Genomic DNA, 14,870 nt, shown 5'->3' on the forward strand with positions numbered 1-14,870 from the left:
TCATCCCTTGTACATAGTTGCAGTCCCATTACAAGTATTAGTGACCACAAGGCAGTCTATATTGAATCCTTTGTTTCCATCACTCATCAACAATGTACTTAGCGAAAATCTTTTCTTTGGCATAAGGCAGATATGGTAGACATAAAAGAAATCATAAACTAATTTAGTAACATCTTCTTAAGCAACTACTCTTTGTCTACGCAAGTTGATATTTTTTGGAATGAGTTCAAGCAAATGTGTTTTGACTGTTTATCCCATGTACCAACCAAACACTTCAGCACTTGGACTAAACAACCGTGGGTAACCAATCTCATAAAGCGTTTATCATGCAAAAAGCAGCACTTGTATAACCTAGCCAGACAATCCAATTGTAGTGGGAACTGGGACTCTTATCGACATTTCAAACATGTGGTCCAAAGAGAATGTTGTAACGCATGCAATAACTATATTGAAGGATTAGTTGATTCAAATGGTACTGTATCAAAAAGGACTTTATTAAGAGTCAAAAGAAATACCATTGTGATGTAGCACCTTTAAACATTGAAAACAGTTTAATTAATGATAATTCAACTAAAGCTATGACTACTTCACTTCAGTATTTACTCCAGTAACAGAAGAAGCTCTCCCCATGATACATGAACAATCAAAACCAGCGATCAACCCGATTCTTGTTGAAACTGATGGTGTACTTGAACTACTTAGGACCTTGGGTGTACATAAAGCCTGTGGACCTGATGGAATACCTGCACATCTATTGAAGGAAACCTCTCCATCCTTATCTTTTATATTCCAAGCCTCATTACAACAATGTGTATTACCTGTAGACTGGAAAGAGGCAAATGTCATACCACTGTTTACAAACTCCACCATTATGGTATCCAAGGAAAATTACTAGACTGGATACAACATTTTGTTCTACAAAGATCCCAGCGTGTAATATAGTTGAGGGTCAGCAGAGTGATCCATCTACAGTAACTTCCGGTGTACCCCAGGGTACTGCTTCCTTGGCCCCATTACTCTTCCTGTGCTTTAATGATTTGCCAAATGGGATATTATCCAAAATTAAACTGTATATATATGCTGATGATGTGTTACCTTATGCTTGCAGAGTCTTTAGTGGAATTGTTTGCCCAGTCAGTGCTTGGTAGGTTGAGGTCACCGATGAGCCAAGTGGGAACATTTGGATGGGTTGAGATGATGGTTGTAAATAAATTACACAGATTATCTACACTTTGGATATCTTTATTTGGTGGTCTATAGAGGAGCAAACAATCAGGGGTTGACAGTTGTTTAGAGTAACTTTACACACCACAAGTTCTGCACTATTACTGTATCAAACACAAGTTCTTGAAAGTTTATAGAGTTTCAACATGCCAAAAGCACCCCACCGTAGCCATCAGCTCTATCTTTTCTGAATGCATAGTATCCATCAGGAAAGAACTCAGAGGAGGAAATGTCAGGTGAGAGCTGGGTTTCACTAATAGCTATAACATCAGGGTCATATTCGTCAAGTAAAACAGCAAGGGAGGCACGTTTAGCTACAATGCTTTGGCTATTCAGAAAAATCAGCTTTAGAGATTCAGTACCGCTGGAATTCGACATTGAGTTTGGAAAAGAATTTTGGCAGGAATCATTTAGTAAAGAGTCACTTAATGAGGTAAAAATATGTTATCAGGAACACTAGTTTGGTAGTAGCAGATGATTGAGGACGACGAGTTATTGTGACAATGACATTATTTCAGATCATCAAATTCAGTTCAACATTTGACCTCCTATGTTTCAATTCAGTAACCAATTTCTGGTATTTTTCCCTTTCTAGTTTTGCTCTATGTGGGGAGATATATAAACGTTCTTGAATTGTTCGTGTTTGCGGGGTCTGCTGGACTGCAACAGAATAATGCCTCTAATAAGTGCATCATCAAAACAGACCAACAAGGATCTTACTTTCAGACCATTTCGTCTACCAAGGCGTGCAGTTCTAGTTAATTGTACTTCTTCAAGACTGAATACAGCTGAGAACAATCTTGATTATTTAATCTAATCCAAAACAGCCAGCTGTAAAAAAAGTGTGCGGCCCTCAAAAAGGCTATGGTGAAAAAAAAAAGTGAAATCCAAGGTGGCGGCCAAGAAATGGCTGTGATGGTAGGTTAATGGTAAAAATTTTAATAACAACAATTCAGGTGAATTTTTGTGCCGCTTTGGCAAAAAATTCATCTAAATTGCCGTTATTAAAATTTTTACCATTAACCTACCATCAGAGCCATTTCTTGGCCGCCACCTTGGATTTCACATTTTTTTTTCACCATAGCCTTTTTGAGGGCCGCACACTTTTTTTACAGCTGGCTGTTTTGGATTAGATTTCACTTCTTTTTGTATTTGTATACCCCAAAGCCGGCCTATCTGGCCATAGGCCGGCTTTGGGACTTTTTTAACCTGTCTTTTTTTCTTTTCCACAGGAAGAAGAAAAGATGAAGCAGATGTACTTTAAATATTTCTGATTTTATCAGTAAATGTACAAATTATATATATAATACATATATTTATTACAGAACTCTCCATGGTGGTTTCTTTGTAACTGAACACTCTACAAAGTGACTTCTTCTTGCTGCTCTCTCTATAGGGTAAATTGTTTGTAGCTGAACAATATACAAGTAACTTCTTCTAGCTGATCTCTCTACAGGGTGGTTTGTTTGTAGCTGAATTCTGTGCAGGTGATTTGTTTGCAGCTGAGCTCTTTACAGAACGGTTTCTTTGTAGCTGAACTCTCTACAAGGTAACTTCTTCTAACTGATCTTTCTACAGGGCAATTTGTTTGTGGCTGAATTTTCTACAGGGTGATTTCTTTGCAGCTGAACTCTCTACATGGTGGTTTCTTTGTAACTGAACTCTCTACAAGGTAATTTCTTCTAGCTGATCTCTCTACAGGGAGATTTGTTTGTAGCTGAACTCTCTACAGGTGATTTGTTTGCAGCTGAACTCTCTACATGATGGTTTCTTTGTAGCTGAACTCTCCACGAGGTAACTTCTTCTAGCTGATCTTTCTACAGGGTGATTTGTTTGTAGCTGAACTCTCTACAGGTGATTTGTTTGCAGCTGAACTCTTTACATGATGGTTTCTTTGTTGCTGAACTCTCCACAAGGAAACTTTTTCTAGCTGATCTCTCTACAGGGAGATTTGTTTGTAGCTGAACTCTATACAGGTAATTTGTTTGCAGCTGAACTCTCTACATGGTGGTTTCTTTGTAACTGAACTCTCTACAAGGTAATTTCTTCTAGCTGATCTCTCTACAGGGAGATTTGTTTGTAGCTGAACTCTCTACAGGTGATTTGTTTGCAGCTGAACTCTCTACATGATGGTTTCTTTGTAGCTGAACTCTCCACAAGGTAACTTCTTCTAGCTGATCTTTCTACAGGGTGATTTGTTTGTAGCTGAACTCTCTACAGGTGATTTGTTTGCAGCTGAACTCTTTACATGATGGTTTCTTTGTTGCTGAACTCTCCACAAGGAAACTTTTTCTAGCTGATCTCTCTACAGGGAGATTTGTTTGTAGCTGAACTCTATACAGGTAATTTGTTTGCAGCTGAACTCTCTACATGATGGTTCTTTGTAGCTGAACTCTCTACAAGGTGACTTCTTCTAGCTGACCTTTCTACAGGGAGATTTGTTTGTAGTTGAACTCTCTACAGGTGATTTGTTTGCAGCTGAACTCTTTACATGATGGTTTCTTTGTAGCTGAACTCTCTACAAGGTAACTTCCTCTAGCTGATCTCTCTACAGAGAGATTTGTTTGTAGCTGAACTCTCTACAGGCGATTTGTTTGCAGCTGAACTCTCTACATGATGGTTTCTTTGTAGCTGAACTCTCAACAAGGTAACTTCTTCTAGCTGATCTTTCTACAGGGTGATTTGTTTGTAGCTGAACTCTCTACAAGGAAACTTCTTCTAGCTGATCTCTCTACAGGGAGATTTGTTTGTAGCTGAACTCTATACAGGTGATTTGTTTGCAGCTGAACTCTCTACATGATGGTTCTTTGTAGCTGAACTCTCTACAAGGTGACTTCTTCTAGCTGACCTTTCTACAGGGAGATTTGTTTGTAGCTGAACTCTCTACAGGTGATTTGTTTGCAGCTGAACTCTTTACATGATGGTTTCTTTGTAGCTGAACTCTCTACAAGGTAACTTCTTCTAGCTGATCTCTCTACAGAGAGATTTGTTTGTAGCTGAACTCTCTACAGGCGATTTGTTTGCAGCTGAACTCTCTACATGATGGTTTCTTTGTAGCTGAACTCTCTACAAGGTAACTTCTTCTAGCTGATCTCTCTACAGAGAGATTTGTTTGTAGCTGAACTCTATACAGGTGATTTGTTTGCAGCTGAACTCTCTACATGATGGTTCTTTGTAGCTGAACTCTCTACAAGGTGACTTCTTCTAGCTGACCTTTCTACAGGGAGATTTGTTTGTAGCTGAACTCTCTACAGGTGATTTGTTTGCAGCTGAACTCTCTACATGATGGTTTCTTTGTAGCTGAACTCTCTACAAGGTAATTTCTTCTAGCTGATCTCTCTACAGAGAGATTTGTTTGTAGCTGAACTCTCTACAGGTGATTTGTTTGAAGCTGAACTCTCTACATGATGGTTTCTTTGTAGCTGAACTCTCCACAAGGTAACTTCTTCTAGTTGATCTTTCTACAGGGTGATTTGTTTGTAGCTGAACGAAACTTCTCCTAGCTGATCTCTCTACAGGGAGATTTGTTTGTAGCTGAACTCTCTACAGGTGATTTGTTTGCAGCTGAACTCTCTACATGATGGTTCTTTGTAGCTGAACTCTCTACAAGGTGACTTCTTCTAGCTGACCTTTCTACAGGGAGATTTGTTTGTAGCTGAACTCTCTACAGGTGATTTGTTTGCAGCTGAACTCTCTACATGATGGTTTCTTTGTAGCTGAACTCTCTACAAGGTAACTGATGTCTCTACAAGGTCACTAGTTTGTAGCTTAACTCTCTACATGGTGGTTTCTTTGTAACTGAACTCTCTACAAGGTAACTTCTTCTAGCTGATCTCTCTACAGAGAGATTTGTTTGTAGCTGAACTCTCTACAGGCGATTTGTTTGCAGCTGAACTCTCTACATGATGGTTTCTTTGTAGCTGAACTCTCTACAAGGTAACTTCTTCTAGCTGATCTCTCTACAGAGAGATTTGTTTGTAGCTGAACTCTATACAGGTGATTTGTTTGCAGCTGAACTCTCTACATGATGGTTCTTTGTAGCTGAACTCTCTACAAGGTGACTTCTTCTAGCTGACCTTTCTACAGGGAGATTTGTTTGTAGCTGAACTCTCTACAGGTGATTTGTTTGCAGCTGAACTCTCTACATGATGGTTTCTTTGTAGCTGAACTCTCTACAAGGTAATTTCTTCTAGCTGATCTCTCTACAGAGAGATTTGTTTGTAGCTGAACTCTCTACAGGTGATTTGTTTGAAGCTGAACTCTCTACATGATGGTTTCTTTGTAGCTGAACTCTCCACAAGGTAACTTCTTCTAGTTGATCTTTCTACAGGGTGATTTGTTTGTAGCTGAACGAAACTTCTCCTAGCTGATCTCTCTACAGGGAGATTTGTTTGTAGCTGAACTCTCTACAGGTGATTTGTTTGCAGCTGAACTCTCTACATGATGGTTCTTTGTAGCTGAACTCTCTACAAGGTGACTTCTTCTAGCTGACCTTTCTACAGGGAGATTTGTTTGTAGCTGAACTCTCTACAGGTGATTTGTTTGCAGCTGAACTCTCTACATGATGGTTTCTTTGTAGCTGAACTCTCTACAAGGTAACTGATGTCTCTACAAGGTCACTAGTTTGTAGCTTAACTCTCTACATGGTGGTTTCTTTGTAACTGAACTCTCTACAGGGTGACTACTTTTAGCTGATCTTTCTAGAGGGTGATTTGTTTGTAGCTGCTGAACTCTCTACAGGTGATTTGTTTGCAGCTGAACTCTCTACATGATGGTTTCTTTGTAGCTGAACTCTCTACAAGGTAACTTCTTCTAGCTGATCTCTGTACAGGGAGATTTGTTTGTAGCTGACCTCTCTACAGGGTGATTTTTTTTGTAGCTGAACTTTCTACATACAAAGTGACTTGTTCTAGCTGGTCTCTCTACAGGATGACTTGTTTCTAGCTGATCTCTCTGCAGGGTGACTTGTTTCTAGCTGAACTCTACCGGGTGATCTGTTCGTAGCTGAACTCTCTACAGGATGATTTGTTTACAGCGAACTATCTACATGGTGGTTTCTCTGCAGATGAATTCTCTACAAGGTGACTTCTTCTAGCTGAACTCTCTATAGGGTGATCTTCTTGTAGCTGAACTCTCTGCAGGGTGATTCGTTTGCAGCTGAACTTTCTACATGATGGTTTGTTCATAACTGAACACTCTACAAGGTAACCTCTTCTAGCTTATCTCTTTACAGGATAACTTGTTTCTAGCTGAACTGTCTACATGGTGATTTGTTGGTAGTTAAACTCTCTACAATTCGATTTGTTTGCAGCTGAACTCTCTACATGGTGGTTTCTTTGTAGCTGAACTCTCTACAAGGTAGCTTCTTCTAGCTGATCTCTCTACAGGATGACTTGTTTCTAGCTGAACTCTCTACAGGGTGATCCTTTCGTAGCTGAACTCTCTACAGGGTGATTTGTTTACAGCTGAAGTCTCTACATGATGGTTTGTTTGCAGCTGAACTCTCTACAAGGTAACTTCTTCTAGTTGATTTCTCTACACGGTGACTTGTTTCTAGCTGATCTCTCTACAGGGTGATTTGTTTGTAGCTGAACTCTGTACAGTTTGATTTGTTTGCAGTTGAACTTTCTACATGGTTGTTTCTTTGTAGCTGAACTCTCTACAAGGTAACTTCTTCTAGTTGATCTCTCTACAGGATGACTTGTTTCTAGCTGAACTCTCGACAGGATGATCTGTTCATAGCTGAATTCTCTACATGGTAGTTTCTTTGTAGCTAAACTCTTTACAAGGTGACTTCTTCTAGCTGATCTCTCTATAGGGTGATTTGTTTGTAGCTGAACTATCTGCAGGGTGATTTGAACTCTCTACAAGGTGATGTTTTCTAGTTGATCTCTCTACTCAGTCTGGATGACTTGTTTCTAGCTGAACTCTCTACAGTGTGATCTGTTAAGTTTCTACCTGATCTCTCTATAGAGTTATATCTTGTTTGTATAGCTGAACTCTTTTACATGGTGGTTTTTTGATTGGTTGCTGAAATCTCTCTCCACGGTGACTTGTTTGTACTACAGAGTGACTTGTTTGTACTACAGAGTGACTTGTTTGTAGCTGAACTCTCTACAGAGTGACTTACTTGTAGCTGAACATTGCATAAAGTAACTTGTTTGTAGCTGATCTAGATGAACTCTCTACTAGGTAGCTTTTTTGTAGCTGAACCCTTTATGCAGTGACTTGTTTGTAGCTGAATTCTCTACAGAGTGACTTGTTGTAGCTGAACTCTCTACAAGGTGACTTGTTTATAGTTGAATTCTCTTCAGTGTGACTTATAATGTTCTGAATCTCTACAGCAACATTTTTGTAGCTGAACTCTCTACAGGATGACTTGCTTGTAGCTGAATTGTCTATAAGATTAACTGTTTGTAGCTGAACTCCCTACAGAATAACTTGCAATGCCATATAATTCTATAATGGAGTAAGTTATAAACGTAGCTGAATACTTTATTAGGGTGACTGTTCTATTAGAGTATCTCGATCTCGCATATGCTACACGTAGTTGGCTTTGGAATCATAACTCAGTGGTTTGTAATCCGATTCTTCTGTACTACTGCAAGGACTTTCTATGATAATTATTCCAGCTACACACCGATTTTCAGCTCACTGTTCTAAGCGGTTTGGTTGGTAGGCGTGAAAACTAATAGTTTTTTTATTCATAAAAGTCGATCGCGTAATTGTGACATAGGTTGGATTTTGTGTCATATCTCGATGGCCTTTAACTGGATTCCTTTCAAACCACAAAAAGGCACTCCTACGATAGTTACTCCATCTACATAGCAATTTTCAGCTCATTCCTTCAAGCGGTTTACCCTGTGGGCGTGACAGACCTTCGACCTTATTTTACGCAGATAATCAGTCATAACTCCGTGAATGTTCATCGGATTCCTACCAAACTTGGTACTGAGATTCGCCTTAATGAGCCCTTTAAGTGTGCCAAATTTCAGTCCGATCCAAGCACGAATTCGTGTTTTATTGCGGATTTTGCAAAGTGTGCGAAAAGAAGAAGTAGAAGAAGAAAAAAACGAAGAAAAAAACCCAAACTTTGGCCGCTCGTATCTCGGAAATGGCTGGAGCGATTTTCTTCAAATTTGATATGTGGACTCCCCTACCTCGCCGACATTTCTGTAGCAACTTTGATTTCAATCGGATAAGGAATCACGGAGCTACAAAGGTGTGAAAATCGCGTTTACTTTCTTCCTGTAAATATACTCACGGTGTGGCGCGCCGGCTACTTGGGCCGCACGACACACTACCGTGTGTCTTGATTGGCCAGAGCTGGTGTCAGATGCCTCACTGAAATTGTAAAGAATCAAATTTTTGCTCCTACATACTCTGTCTGTCTGTGAGTTCATCAAGTATGGTTAGTGTTGGTGCACTTGCTTGGGTATTGGTGGTAGATGGATCTGAAACAGAATTTATCTCCATCTGAAGGTTACTATTTCTATTTAGAAGATTATCAATTTTAGATGATAATTCATTAACTGACTGTTTAAGAAAGATGTACTTGTCTGAAAGCGATTCAGGTGAGTCCTCAGCAGATAGAGATTCAGTATTATGTGACAGTTTCCAGTCAGAAACAAGTTACTTGACCCGACTGTTACAACAGTTCAATTCACAATAGTGTGATACATTTGCAACTCCCAAACATTTTTCATTCAGCTTATTGTATAACTCATTTGATATCCCTTCACACTGGCCAGTGTTGGGAGTAACGCGTTACTTATGTAACGCGTTAAGTAATATTATTACTTTTGTGGTAACAAAGTAATATAACGAAATACACTATGAAAACAGGTAATATAACACAAGATACTTTACTTACAAACGTAACACGTTACCTAAGTAATATAATTACTGTAACGAGTTTAATATGACATAATATTATTACTAAAAGTAATGAAGTTACTGATCTCGTTAGTAATCCTCTGAGTAATGCCTAACCACAACGAAGTAACGAGGCCTACTGAATGAAGCTTATTCACTAGCTTCTTACTTATAACCAAGATTTGCACATTGTCCAACAACGCAATCATGTCACGTGATAAGGTGGTAGTTTCACACGTGATAGCTTACGGCTGTGGACACAAAGTAATATAATATGTAATATTATTACAGTTACTTTATTTTATGGGTAATATGTAACTGTAACTAAATAGTTCAGTTGCAAGTAATATGTAATATGTAACTGGTTACTTTGTAAAAGTAACTTGCCCAACACTGACACTGGCTATGTACCCAGACATGACATAGTCACACTGTATAGCCTTACTTTCTGCAGTGCAATCTTTGTCACTGTGGGGACATGACAAAGCATATCAGTGAACTTAGCATATCGCCAGGAAGTAGCTGAAGGTTGCCTTCTTTCAGTATAGCTGGGGAGTCTGCAGACTTATCTCTCATCTTTTAGTAGGCGGAGTATCTCCGCCCAGTCTCTCTGGGCGTTTGGCAGGTTTCCTGCCAGTTATTCTAAAAGAAATGCACCACACAAAAAACACTACAAACAACGTAAAACTGGCCTTGAAAGGTACCGTTAAATTCCAAAGATTCCATGGTACCACAGCGATGCCACGATACCACAGCGATGCCACGATACCACAGCGATGCCACGATACCACAGCGTTTAGGTTAAAAGTAGTATATAGAGAGGACGTTTGTCTGCCAAATTGATGGCACAACTCCAGTCACATGATTTTTTCTCAGATTAGTTCTAGGTGTAAAATTATAAGTTTTCTTGTAGTGTAATACACCACAAAAATCTTTTGGACACTGAAACAGTACAGGCATAAAAAACGGTTGAGAAGTTACATAATAGAGTAGTCACTTACTCTAATGGAGCAGTCAACTCCCAGTGGTACAGTAGTCACTTATGTAAAAGCTCTTAATATGCTTGTTTTTGCTCAAACTCCGGGAATAATTTTGGGAATAATAAGAAAATTTAAAAAGAATTGCCAGAAAGAATAATTGGAAGCTTGCAAAGCATAATAGACTCCTGCCTATTCAAGCTCTATGCTCAGATCCATTGTTTCTGATGAATGTGTACTTCAGCTATCTTGTCAAGGACTGATTAATTAATCTGAGCATGTACTTATAACAAATGAATATTTATCTTCATATCTGATTATATGACTGCATTATTAACAAGGCTATAACTTATATCCTAGTGTTACAATCACCATCAGACAATCAGTCACAAATACTGGAGGTGTGTATTAGTTGCTTATCATCAATGACATCCTGAAGAACCTTCTGAGAGGAAGTATGAGAGAGATACTGAGAGTTGTTTAAGAAGGCGATAGCACTGTCTGCTTAGAAAAGATAGGGAGGTATCAGAACTACCAACCAGATGAGACACCAGAACACGGGATGAAATACAAGAGTGGAGAGGTTGATCATTGGTGACCAGATCTGTGTTTCGCCTCGTGCTGTATTTTCCATGCACACATGCAGCGGTGCTTTAACTATAATGTAAATTTAGGCTTGCACAACTGTGTTGGGTTTTCACAGATCCGGTCACCAATGATCAACCTCTCCACTCATGTATTCCATCCCGTGTTCTGGTGTCTTGTCTGTTGGGAGTTCTGAAAATTTCAAAAAACGGGTACTACTTTGTGCAATTGTTTATCTCAAACTGAGCAGTACTGTAGCATAAAATCTATTTCAATGTATCACACTTTTCTCTGGTTGTGTAAATGCGGTGATGAGAATTTGGCTAATAGTACTGCTGCTGAAATATTAGCTGGTGTGTACCTGCCATTGTCACCTGTCGCAAACAATACTTCTCCCAATGTCCACAGACACGCTGTGTTTTTGTTCAGTACATAACGCAACGCAATAAACAATGTAAAAGGAATATCCACACCTTCAAACTGGCCTTCAAACAAGCCAGAGAAAGCCAAACAGCCACTCAGTACATTTCCTAATGCACCATAACTAGGATAGGAAAATAATTTAACGGACGTTTCCAATCCACTTGGAACGCATACATTATCTGTGTTGCTACTTTGTAGAACTGTAACTCTCAAAGTTATTGACATATGAGGCTGAAATTTTGCCAGAGGGTACACTTGGCTAAGTAGATTATAAATATTTAATAAACTGGAATTTGAAAACTGCGCAATTGTGTGGGGTTTTCACAGATCCGGTCAGAGAATCTTGCAAATCCAAGCCACCTAAGTGAAAAGGCAGTATGGCCTGACATTAAGAGTCGAAAGTATTGCTGCACATAATCCAGTTAAGGCTCTGGTGTAAATTGGAATCAAACATAAAAAATGACCACAACAGGAATTAGGCACACACCTCAAAAAGTGTGGAGCAAATGCCAAGTCAGTTCCTGAGCAGATGTAACTCCACCTGAGGATTAGATCCAGCTCAGCAAGTTTGTCTTCGGTAAAAGTGAACTTTGTGTAAAATTTGTACCAGGAATCACTTATAATCACTGGAATCACACAAATCAAAAACCACGTAGTTATGGACCTCTTAGTGTAACCTGAAATACTTACAAGTTATGTGGAATTTTCTACTGACTGACTTACTGATGCCTTCAAACAAGCATAACTCAATAGTGGTTAAAGATACCAGCTTTTTTGTTAGATATTGTTTCGGCCCAACAGGTGCATTTTGGCATACCTCAGCATGTGCAACGCATGCATCATGGACTATAATAATAATTATGGGCTAACTATGGAGAATTTGCAGAATATGTCATTGGCAAAGAGGTTGTCCTAGTGACTACACTTGTACAGTATTAGCACATTGCCTGGGGGTGTCTAGTTGACCTAGCTGAGCCCCAGTGTTTGTTTTGTAATTAACTAACTTCACACTACAGCAAATGTAGTAGTTACTGAGGCTCGATAGATCTTGTGTATAAGCGACCCACCTCATGTACACTAATCACTACAATAATAAATCATCTTTATAGGAGCAAGTTTTTGTGCACAGGTTAAGCTTCCTGGCTTATATGAGTTTAATATGATTAACACTATCTACATGAGCAAAGCTAACTCTTCATAGTGTAAACTTCTATGGCTTTGCACATAGAATTGTGTTTGAGAAGAAAAATACGACCTGGTTTGGGTTGTTCCAGGTTAAAAATGAAGTGGATAGGGAGAAAGACTCAGTAAGCATGGCTATATAATTTGTATTGCAAATGATATGACCTTCATTTCCAAATTTGGTAGGAGCCTCCTCACATCACTTTGGTTCCCCTCTCTGAAGTAGTTAAAGTTTTGTATACTTAATGGAAACTTTTGAAGAAAGTGGACATACAGGAAAAAGCACCAAAATCTTTTCTATATGTCATAATTTCACAGTTTTGATAGAAGACACTTCATACATGTATGGCTTCTACGTAAATGGAGATACCCTAATAAAGCAGTCAAACAACTATTGAAAATACTGTTGAAGTTGACTCGCATAGAATGCCATGTAAATTATGATGGTTACTTAATGCAATTGGTTCTTCTAAGTTAACATATCTGATGTATACCACTTCTAATATATTGGTGCTGTAGGGATAGTGGGTTACTGTGACCTCACTACCGATGATGTTGAAGTTACGTTACAAGAACACTGCAAGTATGCCAACATGAGGGGCATCAGACAACTACTAAACTATCATCCTGACAAGCCACACTATAGTGAAGTTAATAGTGATAATTACTTGACTAATCCAAAATGGCTTGAGGGACTCAACTTGTGTGGGAAACACAACTTGTCATTTGATTTAGCCATTCTTCCTCGGCAGATGGCCACTGCTTGTGATGTAGTTAAGAAGTTTCCTAACATGCAGTTCATCCTCAATCATTGTGGCCTACCCTATGAGAAGGAAGATGAGGCTAGAAAGTTATGGAAGGAAGGTACTGACCCCTATATGTTGTATTTAGTGTTGGTCTACACCATATTAGGAATGACTCGACTAGGACAGTGTGATAACATCACTGTCAAATTGTCTGGAGGATTTGCTACTGATCCAAAGTGGACACACCAGTCTGCTGTGGAAGTTGTGAAGGACACGGTATAGTGCTTTGGTCCCAAGAAGTACACAATATTGTTCCTGTTAGTACACTTGTTAATGTGTGTCTACTAGGAGTATATTTGCTAGCAACTTTCCAGTGGATAAGGTTAATGGCACATTCTCTGAGTGGGTCAAGGTAGTCACTGACAGCATTTCTGGGTACACTAGCAAGGAGCAGCAGATGATAATGGCAGGGAATGCCACTAAAGTGTATCGTATATAACACGTGTTGCGTGTGACAGTAACACAAGGTCCTAGTGAAGTCGGTAACAATAAAGTCATTTTGTACGGAACTTTTAACATTGAGAAATACAAACATAAGATAAAGGAACAAATTGAGAGCATCAGTCAAGAATTTTATGAATGTAATTGTTAGTTGTTTCAATAATTAGCTATATTGCTTGTTGTTATGTTGTCAGTGGTTTAGGCCTGCGCCTATTATGCCGGCATAATCTTGAGAATAATAGGTCACCAATTTCGTGAGAATAATTCCGGAATAATAGGATGGTTACAGGCATAATTTTAGAATAATCGGACGACCACGGGAATAATCGGTGGAATTAGGGGGCGTGACTCTTCTTGATTATCTAGAAGAAAGAGTTAAGCTACTACAAATGATATAAAGCTGACAGGAGTGCTGGCTGAAAGGAGCTGAAAAGCCTCTAAAAGATCGATATACTCTAATAGAACGCTCAAATACTCTAATAGAGCAGTCAGATCGTTTCATGTTAACAATCTGCAGCCAGCATCAAGGATTTAACTGCATGATTATCTGCAATTCTGAAACTTGTACATCTTATACCAGTGTATCTCCTTCAAGCCTTTGAGCATTATTATCTACCTAACTTAGTAGCTATACAGTAGTTACAGCATAGTATTATAATACACTAATAATTAAATACACTTGAATTATTACTGTAGATAGCTATTCTAACTCTGCTGTAACTATTATGGATAGAAAAATGATGTGTAAGGTGGAATGCTTCATATATGGCTATTAATAATTCAGATAAAACTACTTATAGCAGCATCTTGAAAACTAAGCAACTAGCCACAGATATATACTGAATGAGAATAATTATGGAATAATAGGCTGGATACAAGAATAACAAAAAGAATAATAGGAGAATTTTTTGGGAAATTCTGGAAAGAATAATAGGTAAAATTTTGAACATAATAGGCTCAGGCCTACCTGAGTGGTTACAGTTTGTACCTATTGTATAGGGAGCACGTTTGCAGGCTATATAATATACCATTTGTGTAACCTCAACCTTTAGAATTGACTAGTTTAGTGAGCCTCCCACTCCTTTCAGTTGTAGGTAGCCTTACTACTGTAGTATAGTAGTATTACATGTTAAGCCACTTCTTACTGCTGTAACAACACACTGTCACAACTCAGTCACATCTGTTACAGGAACATAATACATCACAACTAAATTACCATACCTCTTAGAATGGAGTCCTCCAATAATAGTAGCTATCACCATAATATCTGCTAAATAAGCAATCATGTACTCAATTCTAAACTTTTGCATTAAGTGGTCTATATGCAGGGTTGTAGGATTTCATGGTACATGCCTAC

The 14,870-nt window shown here is 38.7% G+C and overlaps 1 protein-coding gene across 2 annotated transcripts in view; it reads left to right on the top strand.

Moving 5' to 3' along the window:
* Positions 1-14,870, top strand: part of LOC136239554 (uncharacterized protein y4mH-like) — a 29,912-nt gene that overhangs the window by 8,260 nt on the left and 6,782 nt on the right. The window contains exons 4-6 of one of the 2 annotated variants that reach the window (XM_066030301.1): positions 12,786-13,130; positions 13,179-13,311; positions 13,361-13,698. In XM_066030301.1, coding sequence (XP_065886373.1) covers positions 12,786-13,130; positions 13,179-13,294 — 461 coding nt within the window. In that variant the 3' untranslated portion in view covers positions 13,295-13,311; positions 13,361-13,698. Of the gene's footprint in view, positions 1-12,785; positions 13,131-13,178; positions 13,312-13,360; positions 13,699-14,870 lie in introns of those variants that run through there. The other variant, XM_066030302.1, reaches the window with a different exon arrangement.

The sequence above is a fragment of the Dysidea avara genome, chromosome 11 (assembly GCF_963678975.1).
Source record: "Dysidea avara chromosome 11, odDysAvar1.4, whole genome shotgun sequence".
Lineage (NCBI taxonomy): Eukaryota > Metazoa > Porifera > Demospongiae > Dictyoceratida > Dysideidae > Dysidea > Dysidea avara.